We start from the raw sequence: 22,260 nt of genomic DNA, 5'->3' as shown, positions 1-22,260 counted from the left end.
TGCAGCGTCAAATGAGTCTTAACTTTTTATTGTCACTTGTCAAATCTCATTTTGTAGCTACCGTTAGCGTCAAATGGAGTAAAATTTTATCGTTAACGTTATTTTTAACAAATATTTTACTGTCATTTGTCATGTGGGGTACCACATTCATACCCTCTTCCTAAGCTTTTCCTTTGGAACAAACCTGAAAAGGGTTTTCAAGAAATATATAGTATGTACTGAAATTTGTATCATACATTTTAGCTCACCTGACATGAAAGGTCATGTGAGATATTTCAATCTCTTGGCATCCTTTGTTTTCATCAATAAACTTTTCACATTTTCATTTTTTTTTCTGAAACCACTACAGCAAATATTAACCACAATTGGCAGGGATGAAAAGTCCTTTACAAATGATCTGCATTTAATTTGAAAAACTCAAAAGTTCAAAGGGTACCACTTTCTCAGTAGCCAGCTGCTTGGTACTTGCATTCTTTAAATGATATATGGTGTAATGATTTACTTTTTCAAATTGTGACTTGGATGGAGAGTTGTCTGATTGGCACTCATACCACATCTTCTTATATCTATTATAAATTTCATAAAAAATAATTCTTAACTTAGTTGACAACTCTATCAGGCAAAGATGACCATAGATGGTCTTGGAGGTTCTTTTTTACATGTTTTTGTTTCATCTGTCTTCCATAATGTTATGTGTATTTGACCTCTTAAAATGTTTGGTTTCTAGTTTACCCGATGACAGTTATACCAGAAACATGTTTCAAGCACAATGAAATTGGTATCTATCATATTGTTTACTCCCACAGGCAGCAGACATTCCACGAGGGTACAGTCTGCCCAGGTACCACAGTGCTTCTAAACTGATATGACCTGAATGATAATTTTTTGTATTGTAAATTATGTTAATAAATTAAATGTAAGGTTGCAAGTCCTTCAGGCAAAGATGAATCCATACAGTTTTTGTTGAGCCTGCGACTTCTGTCGCAGAAAGCTTGACATAGGTAACTCTCATTTTCATGGTTCAGTGACTACTTGAAAAAAAGTTAAGATTTTTTGTTATGTTAATTTCGCTCTTATAATGAGTTAAAGGATAACTATATTTGGTATGTGCGTACCTTGCAAGGTCCTCATGTCTGTCAGTTTTCAGTGAACAAGGTTAGGTTTTCGCGGTCAAGTCCGTATCTCAGATACTATAAGCAACAGGTCTACTATATTTGGTGTATGTAATGATTGTAAGGTGTACATGTCCAACTGCAGGTGTTATCTGACCTTGACCTCATTTTCATGGTTCAGTGGCAAAAGTTAAGTTTTTGTGTTTTGGTCTGTTTTTTTTTAATACTGTATACAATAGGTCAACTATATTTGGTGTATGGAAATATTTTACAATGTACCGGTACATGTCAGCCTATCAAGTTTTATTTGACCTTGACCTCATTTTCATGGTTTATTGCTCAATGTTAAGTTTTTGTGTTTTGGTCTGTTTTTCTAATACTGTATGCAATAGGTCAACTATATTTGGTGTATGGAAATATTTTACGATGTACATGTCAGTATGGCAGGTTTTATTTGACCTTTACCTCATTTTCATGGTTCATTGCTCAATGTTAAGTTTTTGTGTATTGGTCTGTTTTTCTTAAACTTTAGGCAATAGGTCAACTATATTTGGTGTACGGAATGATTGTAAGGTGTATATGTCTGTCTGGCAGGTATCATCTGACCTTCACCTCATTTTCATGGTTCATTGGTCAGTGTTCAGTTTTCCTGGTTAACTTTGTTTCTTAGATACTATAAGCAATAGGTCAACTATATTTGATGCATGGAATGATTTTAAGGTGTACATGTCTGTCTGGCAGGGTTCATCTGACCTTGACCTCATTTTCATGGTTCATTGGTCAATATATAATTTCCATGGTTTGGTCTGTTACTTTTATACTTTAAGCAATAGGTCATCTATATTTGGTGTATGGAATGATTGTATTAAAGGTGGACATGTAATTCTGGCTTGGTTTATGATGACCTTGACCTCATTGTCTTGGATCATAAATATTAATGTGATACTTGTAGTAAAACTTTATATTTAAGACTATAAACATAAAATCAATGGTCAGTATAGTAGGTGAGACATTTCAGGGTGTGCACTCTTGTTTCAGTCAGTCCCAGTTCCCACCCCCAGTTTTTGGTGGGGTTTGTGTTGCTCAGTCTTTAGTTTTCTATATTGTATTTTGTGTACTATTGTTTGTCTGTTTGTCTTTTTCTTTTCTAGCCATGGCTTTGTCAGTTTATTTTCGACTTACGAGTTTGAATGTCCCTTTGGTATCTTTCGCCTCTCTTTTACTGCTTTCAATCATTTTGTGTATTTGGCTTCCAAAAATGTTTGTGTAAGGCAGCTACTATTTAATTTTTATGTGGGGCTAGGATGAAAAATTGTGTCCTTCATTTTTTTTTAGTTGTAAAATCTCTCCTGCCTTTTTATTTTTACTCTATTCGGTCCTGTCTTTTTTTTTATTAGTTTATCCTGACTTTTTTTACATAAATTGTCATCCTGCCTTTCTTTTTGCAAAGTTTGCTCATCCTGCCTTTTTTTTTTACTCAGAATGCCTGTCCTGCCTTTTTTTCAAATTTCATCCTAGCCCCCCATAAAAATCAAATGGTAGCTCCCTAAAGTGTATTTCAAACACTAGAAAAACAAAGGATATGGGGTATCCATCCACGACACAAAATTAGTACATGCACAGAAAAAAACACACTAATAGCAAAGGAACAGCGCTTTTATTGCTGTTCTTCATCTAAAAAATAATAAGAAAATCTCACCTCACTGCAAGTCTAAGATGGCCCCTAGCATCAGTTTGAGCAGAATTCTTATAATTTATTCTAGAAATATATTTACACTAAAAATTTGGAATCATTATTTTCAAGAATTCTGTTTTACACCAAAAAAACAGTATTGTAGTAAAAAATCTTAAAAAGAATAAATGTTACTCCAGGATGAAATGTTAGTTGAGGTATGGAATTGTTTTCTTCTATACAGGACATTTTTGTCTATATATCCATGTCTCACCCTGAGATATGGAGCCACAATGATATAGTATAATGTTCTAGGGTGGCATTAAGTCTCTAAGACTCTTGGATGTGAAATGAAGGTCATGGTGACCTATACATTACTGAACTTTGTTGTACTATGTAAGACAGCTGCAATGGTATATCATAATTTCTGAATTAAATTGAGAAATGAAATGTTCCGAACCATAATTGTTTTTCATTTATTGTTGTAGTTTAAATACGGCCATTTGATTTCTCTTATGCTTTGGTTCACAAGTTCTCATCCTGGGGCCTTTATAGATGACTATACAGTATGGGTTTTGCTCATTGTTGAAGGCTGTATGGTGACCTGTCGTGCCTGTAATTGTTTATAACAACTGTTGTCTAATGGTCCTTAGGGATAGATGTCTCATTAACAGTCAAACCAGGGGCGGATCCAGCCATTTTTAAAAGGGGGGTTCCCAACCCAGGAAAAAGGGGGGTTCCAACAATATGTCCCCATTCAAATGCATTGATCGTCAAAAAAAAGGGGGGTTCCAACCCCCCCCCTCCCCCTGGATCAGTCACTGCATAATATATTTCCTCTTTTTTTAAATTCAACACAAAAATTTATTGACAAATTTTCGAGAAAACACTTAAAATGCATAGTTTGTGTTACTTTTTATTTACATTTTATACCTTAATAGACCTATTTCACAAAGGTTTAATTGACTGTAACTCTGGAAGTATAAATGCTTCATACCGGGTATATCTATTTTCAATATATTCAGATTTAAACAAGTTGTAAACACGGTAAATGCATACAAAATCTAATATATTGCCCAATTATGTATTAAGGTCAGTTTTGTTCTCATTTAAATGCGAATACGATAAGATCATGTAATTATAGTTTACTGGTATGAATACATGATTCAGAATAAATTATGTTGGAAAAAATACATCATTTAAATAATTTAGAAGTTGTTTTGCTAACTATTATCTGTAGTTTTTTGTTAAGTAGAGCCAATTTCCCTTCACAACAGTTTTACAATGTCATTTCAATATTATTTATTAAATATATAACATACAACATTCGCAAGACAACTGATTCATTTATTTCCTTCCCTTTAGCATATTAAGAACCAGTAAGAAATAAAAAGACAAAAATGAGATGGTTGATGTTGACTCAACAAAATTGAGGGGACTACTGGAGTATCCCAGCTGGCATCCACATCTGCATGCACATGCTTCTCAGAAGCCAGTTCTCAGAAACTAATGAACAAACATTCATGGATGATATAATTTCTACATCAACAGTTTCAAGTACTTTGAGCTTACTGTTAGCATAGTTAGCATTCTTTGATACTATGTACAGTTAATTGTTTTCAAAATACTAAAGGCTTTCTACCTCAGGAATAGATTACCTTAGCTGTACTTGGCAAAACTTTTAGGAATTTGGGTCCTCAATGCTCTTCAACTTTGTACTCATGGGTACTCAAGCGAAAAAGTTCAAACTCAAATAAATAAATGTTGACACAGAGTTATGTCGCGCCTGTCGGCATAAAATTCAGAAAAAGACAATCTGATTGACAGCAACATTGCTTATTAATTCAAGTTCATGGATCATGATCTAGGTGCAGGGCCTCGAAATGGTCGACAAACTGAGATGTACAGACAGTAATGTAACTTTATAGAAAATATTGTTGTCTACTGTAAGTAGTTCCTATCAATCTAACTTAAGCAGAAAACTCAACATTGAAAATTGCTAATTAATTCAAAGTCACTGGACCATGACCTAGGGGGCAGGGCCTCAAAATAGTCATCAAACTGATATGTACTGATAGCAATGCAACTTTATATTAAATATCAATGATCTAACACAAGCAGTAAGTTCCTATCAAACTAACTTAAGCAGAAACGTAACAATTGTTGACGCCAAGTAAGAAGACGTCGCAGGTGAGACAAAAATTGAAAGTGCTATGGCTTTAATGTATATCAAACTTTATGAAATATTTATTTTCACTGTTGTGTTCACTCTGTTTATTATTCATCACATACTGCATATATCAGTCTGTAGCTGATTAGCAATTTCTACATCAACATTGTATATGTAATTACTATAATTTATATAAATCAAATTGTTTAAATTCTATGCAGATCTCCCATTACATGACTCCTTTTAAAATAACTGGAAAACATTATTCTGAAACTTTAGTTAGTTTATATAAATCACTTCTCTTTTGAGATCTTATGGGGATTTGTGATCGTACTTCATCTACATAATCTGGATTAATGTTATAATATACAATTGTCTCTTCGTGTTCTGTAGTTGCTACAACTTCTCCCCATGGACTGACAACAGTAGTATGTCCCCATGCAATATAGGTAGCTTTTTCGTCCCTTGCTGGTGAAACTGAGGCCACATAAACTTGATTATCTATTGCTCTGGATCTCTGTAACAGTTCCCAGTGGGCAGGGCCTGTTGTCATATTAAATGCACCTGGATACACCAGAAGTTTACAGCCAAGATCAGAGTATATGTATGCCAATTCTGGAAATCGGATGTCATAACAAATTCCAACACCAATTTTACAGAATGGTGTGTCAAAGGTGGTGAACTCTTTCCCTGGACTCAATGTTTCAGATTCCTTAAAACAAATTTTTCCTGGTACATCAATATCAAAAAGATGAACTTTTCTGTGTTTGGCAACCATGTTCCCTTCTGGATTGTATACTGTACAAGTGTTGTATAATTTACCATTGTCTTCTTCCGGGATTGATCCACCGATCAGAAAAATGTTATTATCTTTTGCAGCTTTAGATAGCACCTCGGTTGACTGACCTGGTATTCGTTCTGCATAATCCTTGAAATAAGACGTCCCATATGGAGAATTAAAACACTCTGGTAATGCCACGACTTTTGCTCCGTTCTGTGATGCCTGCTTTATCAGTCTAGCAGCATTTTGTAAGTTGTCAGCTTTAGATGCTGACACAGCCAGCTGAACAAGTGCTAATCTAAAAGCCATTTCTACTGTTATCAAATCGAAAGTAGGTCATGTGATTAATATTCGGAACACTTCTTCGGAGGATTTTGACTGATATGGCTTATGACCAGAAAAAGGCTAACCCTACGAAGAACGACTATGGAAAAAATAAAACTATTTTTTTACTGTATTACTGAAACATCTCATGATATAACCGTAAGAATATTATTCAGTTCTCCTTTCTAAGCAAACGTTTTGTTTAAAATGAATAAAAACTATGACGTGTAATTGTATGTACTACATATTCCGTCATTGACTTGAAATGTTACTATTTAAGTTTCCGGTTCGAATAACCTTGTTGTTCCAAATCGTCTGGGGTGAAGATGATTCGATACGTTATTCCTCGTTTTTCAAGGAGAATTAAGTCTCAGAAAGGTAATTGTTTGCTGCTCTTTCTATTCAGGGACAGGGAAAGTCTCTGTTCTATTGTTATCCATGCCTTATTAGCATGAGCGCTGCAGGGACAGTCTATAGTCTATAGAAAGTCCCTGATATGAGGTAGATAACTGTTCCCTTTCACGAAGTGAGTCTTTTAACAGGTTCTGGTAAACAACCGTTCTGTATAGACATGATAGAAAAGGGTGAATGTTGCATTTTCTAAGCTGGAAGAAGATATAGTGTTCGTATGTCAATCGAGAGCTCATAAAAGACTCTCTAACAACATCAATAGGTGCTCAGTTCAGTCGAGGAAAATGATGTAACATTACAGATACCGATTCAAAGCACTCAAAACTGAGCTGAATAATTACAGCAAATTTAGATACAATGATTGCAATTATTATGAAACAACATGTAAACAAAAAGAATATACATATAATGTAATTTCAGTGGCGTAGCTTGACCATCATTTCAAGTGAGGCCAAGGAGGTCCAGGCATCAGTGCAGAACAAGGACCACAATGCTGCTTGGGAGGGAAATTTTCAAGGGTGAAAACCTCGTTTCTAAAGAGTTTTCAGCATTTTTAGATGACAAAAGGCAATTTTTAAAAGTTTGCTTAATGTTTAGTATCAAATATTAGGTGCATATTCATTAACAATAAATCCAGTTGGTAGGTTCTGAATGTAATATCCCCTTTCTGCCCAGAAGTACTTTATGTACATGTAGTATGGTTCTCTCAATCTGTGTGTGCCTGTCTTAGTATCTGCATATTTATTATCTAGCATAATCAAACAGATGCCACATTTTGGCATGGGTTTCCTTCATTTAGGGAGAATTCAAAGTTGCCATATTTCCATACCCTACTCCACTTTTGGTGTCAGTTTTATATGTCAATGTATAATGACTAGTTATTTTATCATGAAAAATTTATTATTTTGCAGTTGTATGATTATCAATTATTTACAACATGTACAAGGAAGACTTTCCAGACTTTATCAAAAGATCATAAATCTCACTTATATGCAGTTGCAATCATTAATCACATCTTAAAATTTTTACCATTTAATAATAGCTAACACTCTTACTTTTTGCCCTTTTGACAGGCCATACACTTGCAGTAAATCCTCCATGAAAAATCCTGATTCCAGGAATTTTAATTGTGTTAAATTATGTTATTTTTCAATGCAGATTATGTTGCATTTAAATATATTGATTCATTGAAGCTCAGTATTTGTCGTTTAGGTTTCGTAGACCAATCTTTATTGAAAAAAAATGTCCTTCAATCATGTCAATAAAGAAAAAAAAACAGAATTGTTATTATAATCATGATAATGAAGACGTTCGTCATTATATAGAAGCTGCACATTTGTCTTTTCAAGATAAGGATTATGCATTATATCTGTATACTTGAGAGTTAAGTTATAGGGAAACAAAGAGTCATATAAATACAAATAAAAAATAGGTGAAATCATGGCCAAAAGAAAAAATTACTCTGAAAAGACAAATAATTATCAACCAAACTGTATAAGAAAAGAAAGATTGGTAGTTAGTTCCTGCTCCACATGTAACACCTATTATGTTCTTCAAGTAAAAAAAATAGGGATGGTGAACATATCATTTGGTTATTCCATAACATTGAAAAGAAGGTAGAGGGATGGCTACACAATAAAAACATCCTCTATGTGAGACATATATTCCGTAACAGTATAATCAACTCATGTTGGTGTCAGTAAAAAGGTACAACTTTAACTTAACCAATAAGAATCCTAGTTCAGCAGCTCAGTTGGAAGGAGCAATTCTTTGTCACAAAAATAATAATAATAAGAAAAACAAGTTGTGGAATATCATATCAACTGAGATATACATGTATATACTCCATTAGTTATTTAGTGAAAGAAATTTATACATGTATAGGGGAAAGTGAGGTTAAGGATGTTTGCTCTTCTTGTTTTTGAATTTTTGTCAGATATTCGGAATCCTCTGGTTTTATCCATGTAGTACCATTAAAAATTTTGCCTGCAAACCCCTGCTTTTCTTTTCATAATTTTATTACTTATAGTTTTAAAAAGCCATTTTTGAAAATCTTATAAAATCCTTGATATTTTTTCATAGTTTTTAAAAGAAAAAAAGGGGCCAATGTTAAATGTATGAAAAATCTAGAGAGAATCACTTCCTGCCAAATTTTCAATGGCTTATATCTCGAAAACCAGCACAAGGACCCTTCAATTTTTTCTCCTTTTTAAGTTCCTTTATTCATATACTTTCAATTTATAACAGTCTTTAAAAAGCTTGTTTTATTTAAACAGAGTAGCGAACATCCTTTAGTTAAAGGAGAATGCAGCTAGTTTCATATCCATTCTTTTTTGGAGCTTCTGTATGAAGTCTGCATTATACGACACATCAACCAAACTTAGCAAAGTTGTTGTCAATAAAAAACCAGCGTCTTTATGGTGTCAGTTTTAGAGAATTTCTTGTTTGAGTGGTATTGATAAGGTATGATTATCTGTCCCTTACTAAAATAGGATATTTGTATTAATGTTGACTCTTTTATTTAAAAAGTTGAACTAATTCTTTCAATCTGTCTTAGGTTTAGAAAGAAAAATACTTGTGTAAACAGTAGTCAAATGTTTAGATCCATCATATACTGTGTAATAAAAATTGTAATTTTATCTTCTTTATATTTTTTTCTTGGTCAAAAATTTAGTGGGGCAGTTGCCTAATTGCCTCAATGGAGCTACACCACTGAATTAAATAATAAAACAAAAGCAAAATTCTATCCATTTCACTTAATTTTTGAATACTGGAATACATTTATCTTAAATTAGTTATAACTTATTATTTCTGCTTTTAGTCTGTTGTTTTTGTTCTAAAACACATGTAACTACAACACAGTCTACCAATTGGAAGATAGCTGCAGCGGTATGTGTGGAAAGATATCCTGTTATTACACAAGAGTTAACTGATATTGAAAAAAGATTCCAAGATATGTGTTCAAAGATTGATGTTGAAAACAGTTTACTTTCAGTTCATGAAGAAAAAATTGAATCAGAGAAGTATGTTACTGAAACAAATCAGTATTGGATGTATACATTTTTTCATGAATTAAAGAAAATCTGGGTTATATATCAATGAGACAGTAACCCAATGACATGAATAAACAAAAGACATCTAGAGGGCAACGTACAGTCTTCATCAAAAGACAGGTGTCAAGCTCTAAATTGTTCTGCCTCAGAGTCTAACAAATGTGAATGAATTAAACAAAAAAACTATCAAATATCTATTGTCTGTCATCAACATCTAGTTCTCCAATAACAAAAACATTAAGATATAACATGCAATGAAGTGGCGAATTTATTATGACATATATATATATATATAATGTACCAAGTATTGATATTAAATTCTTTTTAAATGCACAATTCTGAATAAAACTTCATCAGGAACACTCTGAGCCAAAAAGTTGGTATCAAATTGTATATATGAACATGGTGAGGATTTTAACCAAAATGCTGTAAGTAGAATAGACGGAGCTATTTAAAACCAGTATTTTCTCAATGAGTTTCAACTTACTAATAATAGGAGATATTAGGTAAATGGAAAGGCAAGCAAGTGTAATGGTAGTCATTTGGTTTACTTGTATACATTATTTATTTTGTGAAATTAGTTAAGATTTGAATCCTTTATAGTTCTGAAAGTTTTTCTCTCGATACTGTTCTTGAAAATTCCTGCCCTGTCACTTCCTGTTTCTTTCATGTGAACGACCAGGTTCAAAACCCTGAGGAACTATATTTTACTGGTGAGGATTTTGCGTGATCTTTCTTATATCCCTCGAGTTTGGTAGACAACGGGAACACACTGATGCCTGAGAAAACCAAGTCCTTTTACACAGACATTATGTAAAATTTTTAAAATATATGCCAAATTAGGGTTTAAACCCAGATTTTGTGATTCTCTTAAGTTTAAAATAGAAATGTGATCGTGTAATTGGGGCATGGCGTTCTATGGACACACATTCTTTCTTTTTGTTTCTTAATTCACACAGAACTATATCACAGATTGACAGGCCAATTTCAGAGTTTTCTAACAAACTATTCTACAACTTTTATACCTACATACACTACAGCATCCATAGAAGTGATTGATAATATTGGGAATCTCCAAATAGAAAGAGTGCCAATACACGTATAAACTTGTGTATGCTTCTTTAACTGTATACCCCTAATTTAAAACCCATTAGAAAAAACTTTTTATGGTTATACTAAGGTCGAGAAAAGCTGAAGAAACATTATTAGATGTCACATAAAAAATTATTTTTTTCATAAACTTATGCTTCCCTTGGTGATATCAATGGAGATTAATAGCTTTCAAAATGTTAATATAAATTATGATGGTAATATGCAAGAAAGTCACTTAGTGTTTCGGTTATGTATCAGCCTTTATTAACAGATACTCAGTCTGTCTAGACTCAGGTGAATTTAGTGCTTGACATATATGGTATAGACAATTGTCTATTGTTGAATAATGTATTTTAACCTCTGGTTGATTTATTTGTGATGTGTTACTGACTCTTTGTATACTTGTCACACATGCCTTTTTATTCATATTAATAAGAAAGGTTTATAAAATACTCAAAAGTTGATCTAAAGGGCAACATCATACACACAAAACTATTCTTGATAATTTAGGGATATTTACTTATTTGACTGTCCTTTATTAAAGAGTGGAACAAGATTTAAACATGTAATTTTCTTTCAGAAAAAAAATGAAGGCCAAGAAAGAAAAAGAAGAGAAAGGTGTTGGGGAGGAGCAAAGTAGTAAAGATTTATCAGCAGTGACAGCATTTGACAAAGAAGATCATTGGGAGAAGGAAGTAAATGCATACCCAATACCTAGCAGAATAACTGGTAAAATTTGAAAATTAGTCTATCTCAGATGAATAGTCAATGTAAATTTGGAATGGATCGGACATTTAAACTTGGTGGCGATTGTTACAATGTCTTTATTGATTTGTTGTTATCTTAATTTTTTTGTAGCAATATTTCATGCATATTCAGAACCAGAACAAAGTTAACAAAGCAATATTAAAGCAAAGTGGGTTGACCTGGATAAAGAGCAAATAATTTGTACTGCTGCTATAAAAAGAGTCTGTTGTCTATAGCTGCGACTCATTTCACAAATATCTTACGAGAAAATATACTTGTAAGTCATGCAATAGGTCACAAACTGTTTTACAGACTCATAGATTTATTGCAAAGTTTTTTTTTACTGGGGACAATGTGCCCATATGGCTCAAAAAAACTGATTATTTAAAAATTCTTATGAGTTAACAAAAACTGTAAGTCAGTATTAGTCTAATCACTCACATTGCCTCCATGATCAACACTGACTAAATTAAAGATAATATTTAACGCAATAAATATGAGGATGTTTGAATTAACACATTTTTTTTTTAGAGAATACTATGGTATTATTACGTGAGTATTTCTGTATTGGCCTTGTTATTGGTCCGAGGCTTGCTGTATTGGCCTGAGGCGAAGCCGAAGGCCAATACAGCTGGCCAAGGACCAATAACAAGGCCAATACAGAAATACACGTAATGATACCTTTATTAATTAACTACAGTGTTAGCATTGTTTTATATACCACAAGAGATAAACATTTTTTACCTTGAAGTGGAACTATCCAAATCTGAGTTCCCATTTATCATGTTTATAAGCTGCAATATCAAATGATCTGGTGCTAATTCCAGGCGTCTTCTACATTTTCTCATCTGATGAATTGTTCTACCCTTACCAGTCACTATAAAGTGTTACAGTTCATATTTAGACGCAACACATACATAGTAATTGGAAAGGTACTGCCATTGCATGTAATGCAGAAACAAATTATTTAAAAAAAAATGTAGGAGTTGAATATGATTGAAAATGATACAACTATCCATAAGGCAACTGACCAAAGATTTGAACAATTACAGGTCACCCTTCCACAATGCATATGCCTGGTTCGGGTTGAAAAATAAATGACAGTTTACAAAAATGAGAAGCGAAAGTAAACAGTAAATCGGTTGTACCTGAGGTCGACAAGAAATGAACTTTGTGATAAACTACTCGTTGCCCAAACCTGAAATAATTCAATTGTCTGCTTACAAAATGCTTTTTAAATGAATGAGACCGTCTTTAACCTGAAATATATGCCACACTGAACGTTTCGGCATGTTTACGGTGAGTAAATGAAAACTGCGTCTTCCTAACGACTGTTTACTTTAAGTTTGTGTTTATCATGACTTTTGATCTAAAAACTAGAGACGTTCCGAAATCCTGTATTGGCCGGATCAGAACTCGGCCAATACAGAAAAAAATCAATATTGGCCGAGTTATTCTGTATTGGCCGAGTTGACACTTTTATATTGCATAGGCAGTTTTCATCATATTAAGTCCAATAACAGAGTAGTTAATTAATAATGGTATATATTTTTGTCATGTATCTGTTGAGCAATTCCTATGCAAAACTAGTGGTGACCAAATTAAATGTTGAGAAAATTCGTACATGTATAAGTAAAGTTATTGAATTTTTATAGGACTTTTTAAGAACTGCTTAACATATTGAACAAAAAATCTCTGATATATTCCAGTTGGACACAGATAGATATTTAATGCAGATTTGCCAAACACTATTAACTCATTAATATTAATATACTAAATCAAAATTTTGTAAAAAAAAAAATTGATCCATATATATTACATTGGTAGCTAGATGCAATTATTTGAAGAGATATTGAATATGGGGAAAAGTGCTTTTAAATTATACATTTATGGGGCTAAAGATTTGGTTGCAATATGCTGGTGTCAAATTGTACACAGAATATTCATTGCATGTCCAGTCAAGATAGGTTTTGGATTTATATGCGGTGCTTGTTTTAAGGTTCAGATAAGTTTTACTGTTAAAGGGGCATTAGCTATGATTGAGACCAAAATTTTAAATACGATTCTTTTTGTTTTAAGTATAAATAAAAGCGAAATTATGAAATAATATATATAGAATAACCATACATTGTCTCAAAATATAAATTTTATTTGTACAAGGCTTAGAAACAGGTAGAAAGAGAGGCTTTCTATCCTGTTTTGAGACGAGTACAAATTAAATTAATATTTCGAGACAATTTATGGTTATTTTTTATATACTGCAAATCCTACAACTGTTCCAAATGAAATATTTAGGGTAAAAACAATCATATTTGAATTTAGAGCGAACAATGTAAAAATTCCGCGAACCTGTACTTTTAATGATGTCAAAAATAAAATTCTACTGAAACGCATTGTCAACGTCATAAACAAGGCGATATATGGTCTATAATTTAACATCGTTGAATCAGTATTCATATGACATTCTATTCAACCCCTTAGCTAGAGATTGGTTACACATGTGAACAACATTTTCAGCTATTAAAAGGAAAAGACTGTCAACATTGAAAGTGAAACAAGGGTGAACCATTTGGTTGACTGATTCAATCCACAAAAAAATCATTTCATACAGGTAAAAACGATTATCAACACTTTTTTTAACCTATAATATGAAATCAAACAGACCTAGAAAAATCCAATTGCACGTGCTCGCTATCTATTTATATTTATATATATGTTTATATCCCGTAATATGAGTGTCGACAGTCTTCTGAGGTCATTGTGATGGTTACTTAGATGGCGTCTCGACTAAAGTACACATGAAATGCTGATACATATTATCAAGTCCATGCATTGTTAATTGTTTATTTTAGATTTTTGTAATTTGAATATACATTTTAGTAAGTTATTAATCAAATATAAGAATTTGAGTCAAATCAGTGAGTATGAATTTGACAGCTAATGCCCCTTTTATATGAAAATTATAACACAATATAATTTTACACTGACAGAGGCAGATAAGAAGAATGATATGAAATCTCCAAAAAGAAAGTTGGACAGAAAACTAGTCTTAATTGTACAAGAAATGGTAAATGGAAAGGAAATATGGAAGTTACCTGATGGTTATTACAACAATGAAGAAACATTAAAAGAGGTGGGAGATGTGGATTGTAAATTTGAGTCATTGCATGTGTCTTAAGGGCGTGGCAAGAACAAATCAATCAATGTCATAATAAGAATTATCAACTTATATCTACTGGTTTTCCTCCTTTGCTGTCAGCCTGTCCATCAGTCACAAAATGTGTGTCTCTGACAACACATACCATGACAGAAAAAAATGTGATATATTTTCTATCACTTGGTTAAATTGAGGTATGTTTTTAAGTCTTCGAGTCACAAAAAAGATATAAAAAATTGGAAAACAAGAAAACTGAAGCTACTCTAAAATGACACAGAATATGCTTTTCTTGCATATAAATACAAATGTACTTATTTAATTTTAGACTGCAGAAAATGCTTTACAACAATGCTGTGGAACTACATTGAAGTCATATATATTTGGTAATGCTCCTCATGGTCTATTTAAGTATAAACTTCCTGTGTCAGTGAGAGAAACAGAAAATGCGGAAGGAGTAAAGGTAGGTCTTTGATGTGGCATTCGTAGGAGTTACTGTGTGTTAAAGCATCTGTTTAACAATTTACCATGTAATCACTAAAAATATAAATATGTGATTGATTTTTTTAATATTTCATCGATTTGACAATTATTTGTTTTATCAACCATGTGGAATGCTTTTTACAGAAATATTTCAATTGTTTTCCAGAATTGTACTGAAAGAAATAGTGAGAAAGGTCAATAAAATGCTTGAAATGATGCAGTTATTGTCACCTAATACAGGGCACAGCTCCAATCTGATTCCATACAAAAATTTTGAGAACAGTTCAACCTATACTTTCCATATATATAAATATTGTTTCCAATTCAATTTTCACAATTTTTACTTTTGCCATTCAGAAGCTATGGTGCTTGGTTGATTGAAAAATTATGCTTTATGGCATATCTGTGCAATAATTTGAGAACCATTCAACCAATCCTTTTCCAATTTGAATATGTGGTTTCTCATGGACCAATGGAGGTACAGATAGATTTCGACACTTTTCAATTTTCCTGTTCACAGTTTTATAGTCCTTGTTTGATTGAATTTGAAAAATGTCTCATTATGAAGTTTCTGTGTGCTAACTTGGGAAGTGTTCAACAAATCTTTTTCAAAATTTTTTCTTACAACATAATAAAAGTCTAATTTGATTTTGACAATTTCCACTCCTCTTTCCCCAAGAGTTAATGACAGTAACAAAATTAAGGAAAACACCTTGTTTGCTGCTATTTTGACAATACTTGATTTTATTATAGGGTTATCAGGTTTTATTACAGACCTGTTTCTGTATTGTTATGAGTTACAATTTATGATGAAAATCAGCAAAGACCCATCGAAACTACATCTGATACAAAAATTTAATAACACTTTTAGATATTTGGATGATATATTGGCTCTCAATAGTGACGACTTCAGTATGTACACTAAAGAGATTTATCCTGCTGAACTGACTTTAAATAAAGCTAATACTAACAATGAACACTGCCCTTTCCTGGATCTTGATACCTATATCTTTAACGGGAAACTTAATACCAAAATTTATGATAAAAGAGATGATTTTTCATATCCTATTGTTAATTATCCATTTCTTGACGTTCCCTTGTCACCATCTTATGGTGTTTATATATCTCAACTTGTTCGATTCGCTTGTGCATGTAACAATGTATTTGATTTTAACGAAAGAAATCTCTGTATTCCTGAAAATTATAACACCAGGGTTTTCGATATCACAAACTAATCAAATCATTTACTAAATTTTATCATTGGTACAAGGACATCATTCGTAAATATAAATCAACATGCAGACATCTTATACGTTCAAGTATTTCACATCCAAACTTTTATGGTAATATTCTATACAAAGCACAAAAATGTCGGCACTCACCTCAAAAGCTAACCAAACCTTTAAACATACTTATTAAGAAGGGATATAGTTACGATACTGTTGTCAGGTCATTAAAGATGGCATATTTTGGTATTAATATTGATTCACTCATAGGGTCTTTGCATGGGAAATAAACACATTTATCCTAAAATCAGTTGTTGGCATGATATGTGTTATGTTCTTCTCATATATTTTATGATGGTATGATACTAAACGGTAAAACCCCTAACGGGAGGGATTGTGCTTGATTTTCATATGATGAAGACATAATCTTTCAATCAGTTTAATTGAGGTCTGGAGCTGGCATGTCAGTAACTGCTAGTAGTCCTTTGTTAATTTATGTATCATTGTCATTTTGCTTAGTTTCTTTTGTTACCTATTCTGACAACGGACTTCTTTTGAACTGAGTTTTACTGTGCGTATTGCTGTGTGTTTGTTTATTCTACATTGGCTAGAGATATAGGGGGAGGGTTGAGATCTCACAAAACATGTTTAACCCCACCGCATTTTTGCGCCTGTCCCAAGTCGGGAGCCTCTGGCCTTTGTAAGTCTTGTATGTTTTTTAATCTTAGTTCATTTATATGTTATGGAGTTTAGTGTGACGTCCATTATCACTGAACTAGTACACATTTTTGTTTAGGGGCCAGCTGAAGCCTGCCTCAGGGTGTGGGATTTTCTCGCTGTGTTGAAGACCCATTGGTGGCCTTCGGCTGTTTTCTGCTCTTTGGTCGGGTTGTTGTCTCTTTGACACATTCCCGATTTCCATTCTCAATTTTATTTCTTTTTCATTCACAAATTTGGTACAAATATTACCTTATATCTTTGCTGATGATTACCAGAACACAGTCGTCTGGTCATAAAGAAAAAGGACATTGCTCCTCTTCATCTTGATTGATTGTGGAAGGTTATTGTAATTTATTTTTTACGGTCCACAATCACTTCATGTAATATCACAACTGAAACAAGTATTTATTAGTCCCCTACCGCCGAAGACTTTAGGTTTGCACTCCGTCTGTCTGTCTGTCTGTCTGTCTGTCTGTCTGTCTGTCTGTCTGTCTGTCTGTCTGTCTGTCTGTCTGTCAGTCCGGTAAATCAGTTTTCCACACTTTTTTTCCTCATGCTTGAAGATATTGATTTGAAAATTGGTATATAGTTTTATAATGACAAGTTACAGATCAAGTTCGAATTTTGTTCCGGTCTGATGATTTTGTGCAGAATTATGGTCCTTGGACTTAGAAAATTCACTAAAATAATCAGTTTTCCTCACTTTTTAGCTAACCGAGGCCCGAAGGGCCCCATGTTAGCTTATGCCATCACTTGGTGTCCGTCGTCGTCATCTGTCGTCGTCTGTCGTTGTAAACTATTTCAAAAATCTTCTCCTCTGAAACTACTGGGCCAAATACCTTCAAACTTTAACTAAATGTTCCTTAGAGTATCTAGTTTATAAATTGTATCCGAAGTTTTGATCCATTGACAAACATGTCCGCCATGGCTAAAAATAGAACACAAGGGTCAAATGCAGTTTTTGGTTTATATCTCAAAAACTAAATCTTTTAGAGCAAATGTGACATGGGGTAAAATTGTTTAATTGGTCAAGATCTATCAGCACTGAAATTTTCAGACGAATCGAACAACCCATTGTTGGGTTGCTGCCACGGAATTAGTAGTTTTAACAAAATTTTGCAGTTTTTTGTTTATATTTTGAATATTATTATAGATATATATAAACTAAGCAGCAATAATGTTCAGCAAAGTAAGATCTACAAAAAAGTTAATATGACCAAAATTGTCAATTGACCCCTTAAGGAGTTATTGCCCTTTAAAGACAATTTTACACAATTTGTTCATCAAGTTTGCTAACATTTAAAAATCTTCTCTGCAATACAGGTGAGCGATTCAGGCTCTTGAGAGCCTCTTGTTTTCATTATGCTTGAAGATATTGATTTGATAATTGGTTTATAGTTTTATCATGACAAGTTACAGATCAAGTTCGAATTTTGTTCTGGTGTGATGATTTTGTGCAGAGTTATGGTCCTTGGACTTCGAAAATTCACTTAAATAATCAGTTTTCCACACTTTTTCGTCATGCTTGAAGATATTGACTTGATGTTTGTTATATAGTTTACACCATGACAAGTAATAGATCAAGTATGCATTTTGTTCCAGTACAATGAATTTTTAAACGGTAGGGGACTATGTATTGCGTGCATTACTCTGAGAATGCTTGTTAAAAGCTTAAGACATGCATCATTATAGACCAAGCTTTCTTTTTCAGATATTTATCTATAGAGCTGAATTCAAGGATGGGAATGTTGATTTGAAGGATAAAGAAATACTGGACTATAAATGGGTGACATTAGAGGAGCTGTCAGAATATGTAACACCACAATTTGAAAAAACTTTAAAAGATTTTGTTTTGGAATTTTGAAATAAAAAATATAATCTTGAAATATTGTATTTCTATATTCTTAAAAGTATCATCATTTACCCCCATGTGATCTTGGAATTTTTTCCCGAACTTTTTCTCCACTAATAATGATGCTAAAAATGAACGACATATTATGATATACGGTTGTCCATCAAGGCACACATCCCAATAACTTGAGTATCTTTAAACGAATCCTTATCAACTTTTTAATTGTCTAATTAGTTTATTCAAACTAAAGGGACTTAAGTTGTCAAAACTAGGCAATTTTTTTTGTCACAAAATAACTGTTAAGTTGTTTTTAAAGAATCACGTCCATTGTCCTTGACCTCAATTAGTTTTTTTGTCATGTGAAATACTATTATTATGAGTAATTGGATAACTATATTTGGTATATGGCAGTGATTTTGCTAGCGCTCGTCACTTTGGTAATTTACGAAACTGTTTTCAAAATGACGAAAGTATTTCAAATCAATTTTGTCACTTAAATTTGGAAAGTGTAAAAATATTTTCGCATTTTACCTTCAAAGTCTGACAAAGATGTATAGCTAGTTATATGAATACATTCTTGATCCCTTGCTGTTACCCAAAATAATGTTGATTTTCATCTCGTGCAAAAGCCCTCAAAATCCTAGCTTAAACCATGCAGTAATAGGTCAACTATATTTGGTGTATAGAATGATTGTAAGGTGTACATGTCCGACTGGCAGGTTTCATCCGACTTTGACATTATTTTCATGGATCAGTGGTAGATATTTAGTTTTTGTGGTGTGGTCTTTTTTTCAGATACTTAAAGCAATAGGGCCACTATATTTGGTGTATAAAATGATTGTAAGTTGTACATATCCGACTGGTATGTTTCATTTGACCTTGACTCATTTTCATGGTCCACTAGACAATGTTTAGTTTTTGTGGTTTGATCTACTTCTTAGATACTATAAGCAATAGGGCCACTCTATTTTGTGAATTGCATGATTGTCTTGTGTTTATTTCTGTCTGACAGGTTTTATATGACCTTGACCTTTTTTTCATTGATCATTGGTCCATGTTGAAATTTTCTGGTTTTGTCAGTTTATCAGATACTATAAGCAATAGGTCAATTAAATCTGGTGTATGGAATTATTATAAGGTGTAAATGTCTGTCTATCAGTGTTCATATGACCTTGGCCTCATTTTCACGAGAAACAAAAAATATAAGCAGCATAAATATGTCATGGATGAGTATGAAGCAAGTTGATCCATTCATTAATTGTCAAAATTATATTTTTGGATGTTACGCTCTATGTATCTAATGGAATAATATGTAAAATCAAAGAAGAAGAAAAACAGCAAATGGTCACATCTCAAATTCTTTATTTTATTTAAGGTAGTCCTCAACTCTTCACATGAAAACTTGATTATCCTTAGTCTCAAGTAATACTAATTCATAACCAGAAAGCTGCTGTTAACTTCAACTGGTCCTAGTATCCTCCATCTAAATATGACCTACTGTGAAAGTACTTTTATTCGTGGGGTACCAATTTTCGTGGTTTTCGTGGATGGTTTTATCCACGAATTTAAGTGTCCAACGAAATCTAAGAACTGTTGTCCAAATCAGGACATGAAACGATCCCCATTACCGTAGGTTTGACTGCATCGAATATCAGCAAACACACTATGAACAAAAGTTGCAACTTCTGACAGGCTTCTGTTCATTTAATCTTTTAAAACCTAAACTGTACGACATTTAATCTTTTAATTCTCATGAAAAATAAGTTTTGATTGATCAAAGTCAGACTTCCGGTGATGATATGCAATGATGATGTGTTCATTTTATCTCCTCATAATTTTCATAAGAAAAATAAATAATTTAATTAAGGGCTTGCTATTTTTTATTTCATAAGAAGATGTTTATGGCCCAATTAACACCTTTGGTGATCGTTAATCTGTTGATCAAACAATCTCGTGTAAATTAGTGTCATCACTTCTGATTACACGTGTGCAACAATTCAAATGTTTACTTTGCAATTTCCTTCAATCGAGAACATTTGTAAGAATAAATGAATCGGCTTATTTCAGAAAACAATTATCCTTTTAAAAGTTTGATGAATGTTGTCGGTAATGAAAGACGAACAAGAACAAGTAGGTGAAAATGAACACCTTATTTTGCTATGACCCAGAAATTATCATAAAACAACAAATGATTATTTTCATGAGTTTTCATTTTAGATGGCTGCACATTCTCCACCCATTTTTTTTTTTCTTTTAAAAAACTAAAATCCACAAATTTAAGAACCCACAAACATGCAACTTTTGCTCAAACCACAAAAATTGATACCCAATAATAAAAGTACTTTCACAGTATTCTTTTGTCCCCAAGTAGATTATATTCTCCTCCTGTATGATGGAGTTTGCACACTAAGTAGTTTTAATGGAATCTTAAATAGCATTGTGATTGTAACAGTCAAGACAACTACTAATTCCTTGAACTATTTGCTAGAAGCAAGGAACTATAAACAGGGAAAACACAGAAAATTTCATAATAATTTTTTTTATATATTGTATAATAATCTACAACATAACAAACTTTATTTATATACAACAAGAAATGGGTTTCATTTGACAATATGACTTCATTTATGACACATAATGTTTTATTGCATTGTGGGTACTTTGATTGGGTTCAATGGATCATGGTCAATTGTCTGGTGTAACATTAAACCAAGAACACCAACACGATTAGACATGGCAACTCTGATGTTTCTCTCTTGTTCAAACAGCTCATCCAACTTCAACCACTGCAAAAGATAACATATTACATATAAAACTGAATAAATAAATATCACTATACATGTCAATTACTAAACTGAGCATCAATGGATTTGGCTTACTTTGTTAGTCAGGATCATGTTTTAAAAGCTAAGAGTTTAAATGTCCTTTTCTTAAAATTATAAATTTTATTACATTTAGAAATAACAGAATTGTAAATTAACATGAATGAAATAACCTGTAGGTAAAGGGAGATAACTTTTGAAAAATGTGTTCAATTCATTAGGAGAAAATCAAAGTAATCAACTAGCATTGTCTTGTGAACTATCAAGAACACATGAACAGGTACATTTGTATTTTCATTTTCCTGAATTTGATTGATCTGAATAATGTCCTGCATAAAATTTATCCATGAAAGTATGAATTTCCCCTTAATAATCTTCATATAGAACCTCATAGTTTTAAACAACAAATAAATTGCTTCGCCTAACACAGCTGGATAAGACCGCAGAGGTCCAACCCTGAACAGTTGGGGCAAAAATGGACACAATATTCGCGCTTGATACAGGTCTGAATTTGGATTGTAATTAAATATTTGACACATAATAGGTTTCTGACACAGAATAACTGTAGTCAAAGAACTTAGAATTGGTTATATGATTTGAATTTATATTCAATTTTTTGCTTTTGTGCAATACACTATGCT

At 32.7% G+C, this 22,260-nt stretch overlaps 3 protein-coding genes across 6 annotated transcripts in view; 1 reads left to right on the top strand and 2 right to left on the bottom strand.

Annotated features, from left to right (window-relative positions):
* Positions 1–4,851: 4,851 nt before the first annotated feature.
* On the bottom strand, positions 4,852–6,087 carry LOC127710713 (omega-amidase NIT2-like). Its single transcript, XM_052216652.1, has one exon. It carries the CDS (start codon positions 6,042–6,044, stop codon positions 5,217–5,219), a length of 828 nt encoding a protein of 275 aa, XP_052072612.1. The 5' UTR covers positions 6,045–6,087; the 3' UTR covers positions 4,852–5,216.
* A 237-nt stretch (positions 6,088–6,324) lies between these two features.
* Positions 6,325–18,831, top strand: LOC127710694 (39S ribosomal protein L46, mitochondrial-like). 2 transcript variants are annotated; one of them, XM_052216636.1, is made up of 6 exons: positions 6,325–6,437; positions 9,292–9,493; positions 11,196–11,344; positions 14,353–14,495; positions 14,845–14,979; positions 18,657–18,831. In XM_052216636.1, exons 1-6 carry the CDS (start codon positions 6,386–6,388, stop codon positions 18,807–18,809), a joined length of 834 nt encoding a protein of 277 aa, XP_052072596.1. In that variant the 5' UTR covers positions 6,325–6,385; the 3' UTR covers positions 18,810–18,831. The 2 variants fall into 2 exon arrangements, with proteins under 2 accessions (XP_052072596.1, XP_052072602.1); XM_052216642.1 differs by lacking the exon at positions 6,325–6,437 and adding an exon at positions 8,765–8,933.
* Positions 18,832–21,320: 2,489 nt separating this feature from the next.
* The window catches only part of LOC127710440 (CXXC-type zinc finger protein 1-like), a 47,746-nt gene continuing 46,806 nt past the window's right edge, over positions 21,321–22,260 (bottom strand). For all 3 annotated transcript variants that reach the window (XM_052216292.1, XM_052216283.1, XM_052216302.1), the window contains one exon: positions 21,321–21,583. In XM_052216292.1, the coding sequence (XP_052072252.1) occupies positions 21,440–21,583 (144 nt within the window). In that variant the 3' untranslated portion in view covers positions 21,321–21,439. The remainder of the gene's footprint in view (positions 21,584–22,260) is intronic.

Source organism: Mytilus californianus, unplaced genomic scaffold (genome assembly GCF_021869535.1).
Source record: "Mytilus californianus isolate M0D057914Y unplaced genomic scaffold, xbMytCali1.0.p SCAF_1, whole genome shotgun sequence".
Lineage (NCBI taxonomy): Eukaryota > Metazoa > Mollusca > Bivalvia > Mytilida > Mytilidae > Mytilus > Mytilus californianus.
Note: the sequence above shows the minus strand (reverse complement) of the source record. Positions and strands in the feature narration are given on the sequence as shown.

Bases quoted from the DNA above. Each gene is read 5' to 3' on its own strand.
- LOC127710713 (XM_052216652.1), bottom strand. From the start codon at position 6,044: ATGGCTTTTAGATTAGCACTTGTTCAGCTGGCTGTGTCAGCATCTAAA.
- LOC127710694 (XM_052216636.1), top strand. From the start codon at position 6,386: ATGATTCGATACGTTATTCCTCGTTTTTCAAGGAGAATTAAGTCTCAG. The intron at 6,438-9,291 runs GTAATTGTTTGC...TTCTGCTTTTAG, and splicing joins GAGAATTAAGTCTCAGAAAG to TCTGTTGTTTTTGTTCTAAA. The intron at 11,345-14,352 runs GTAAAATTTGAA...TTACACTGACAG, and splicing joins AATACCTAGCAGAATAACTG to AGGCAGATAAGAAGAATGAT.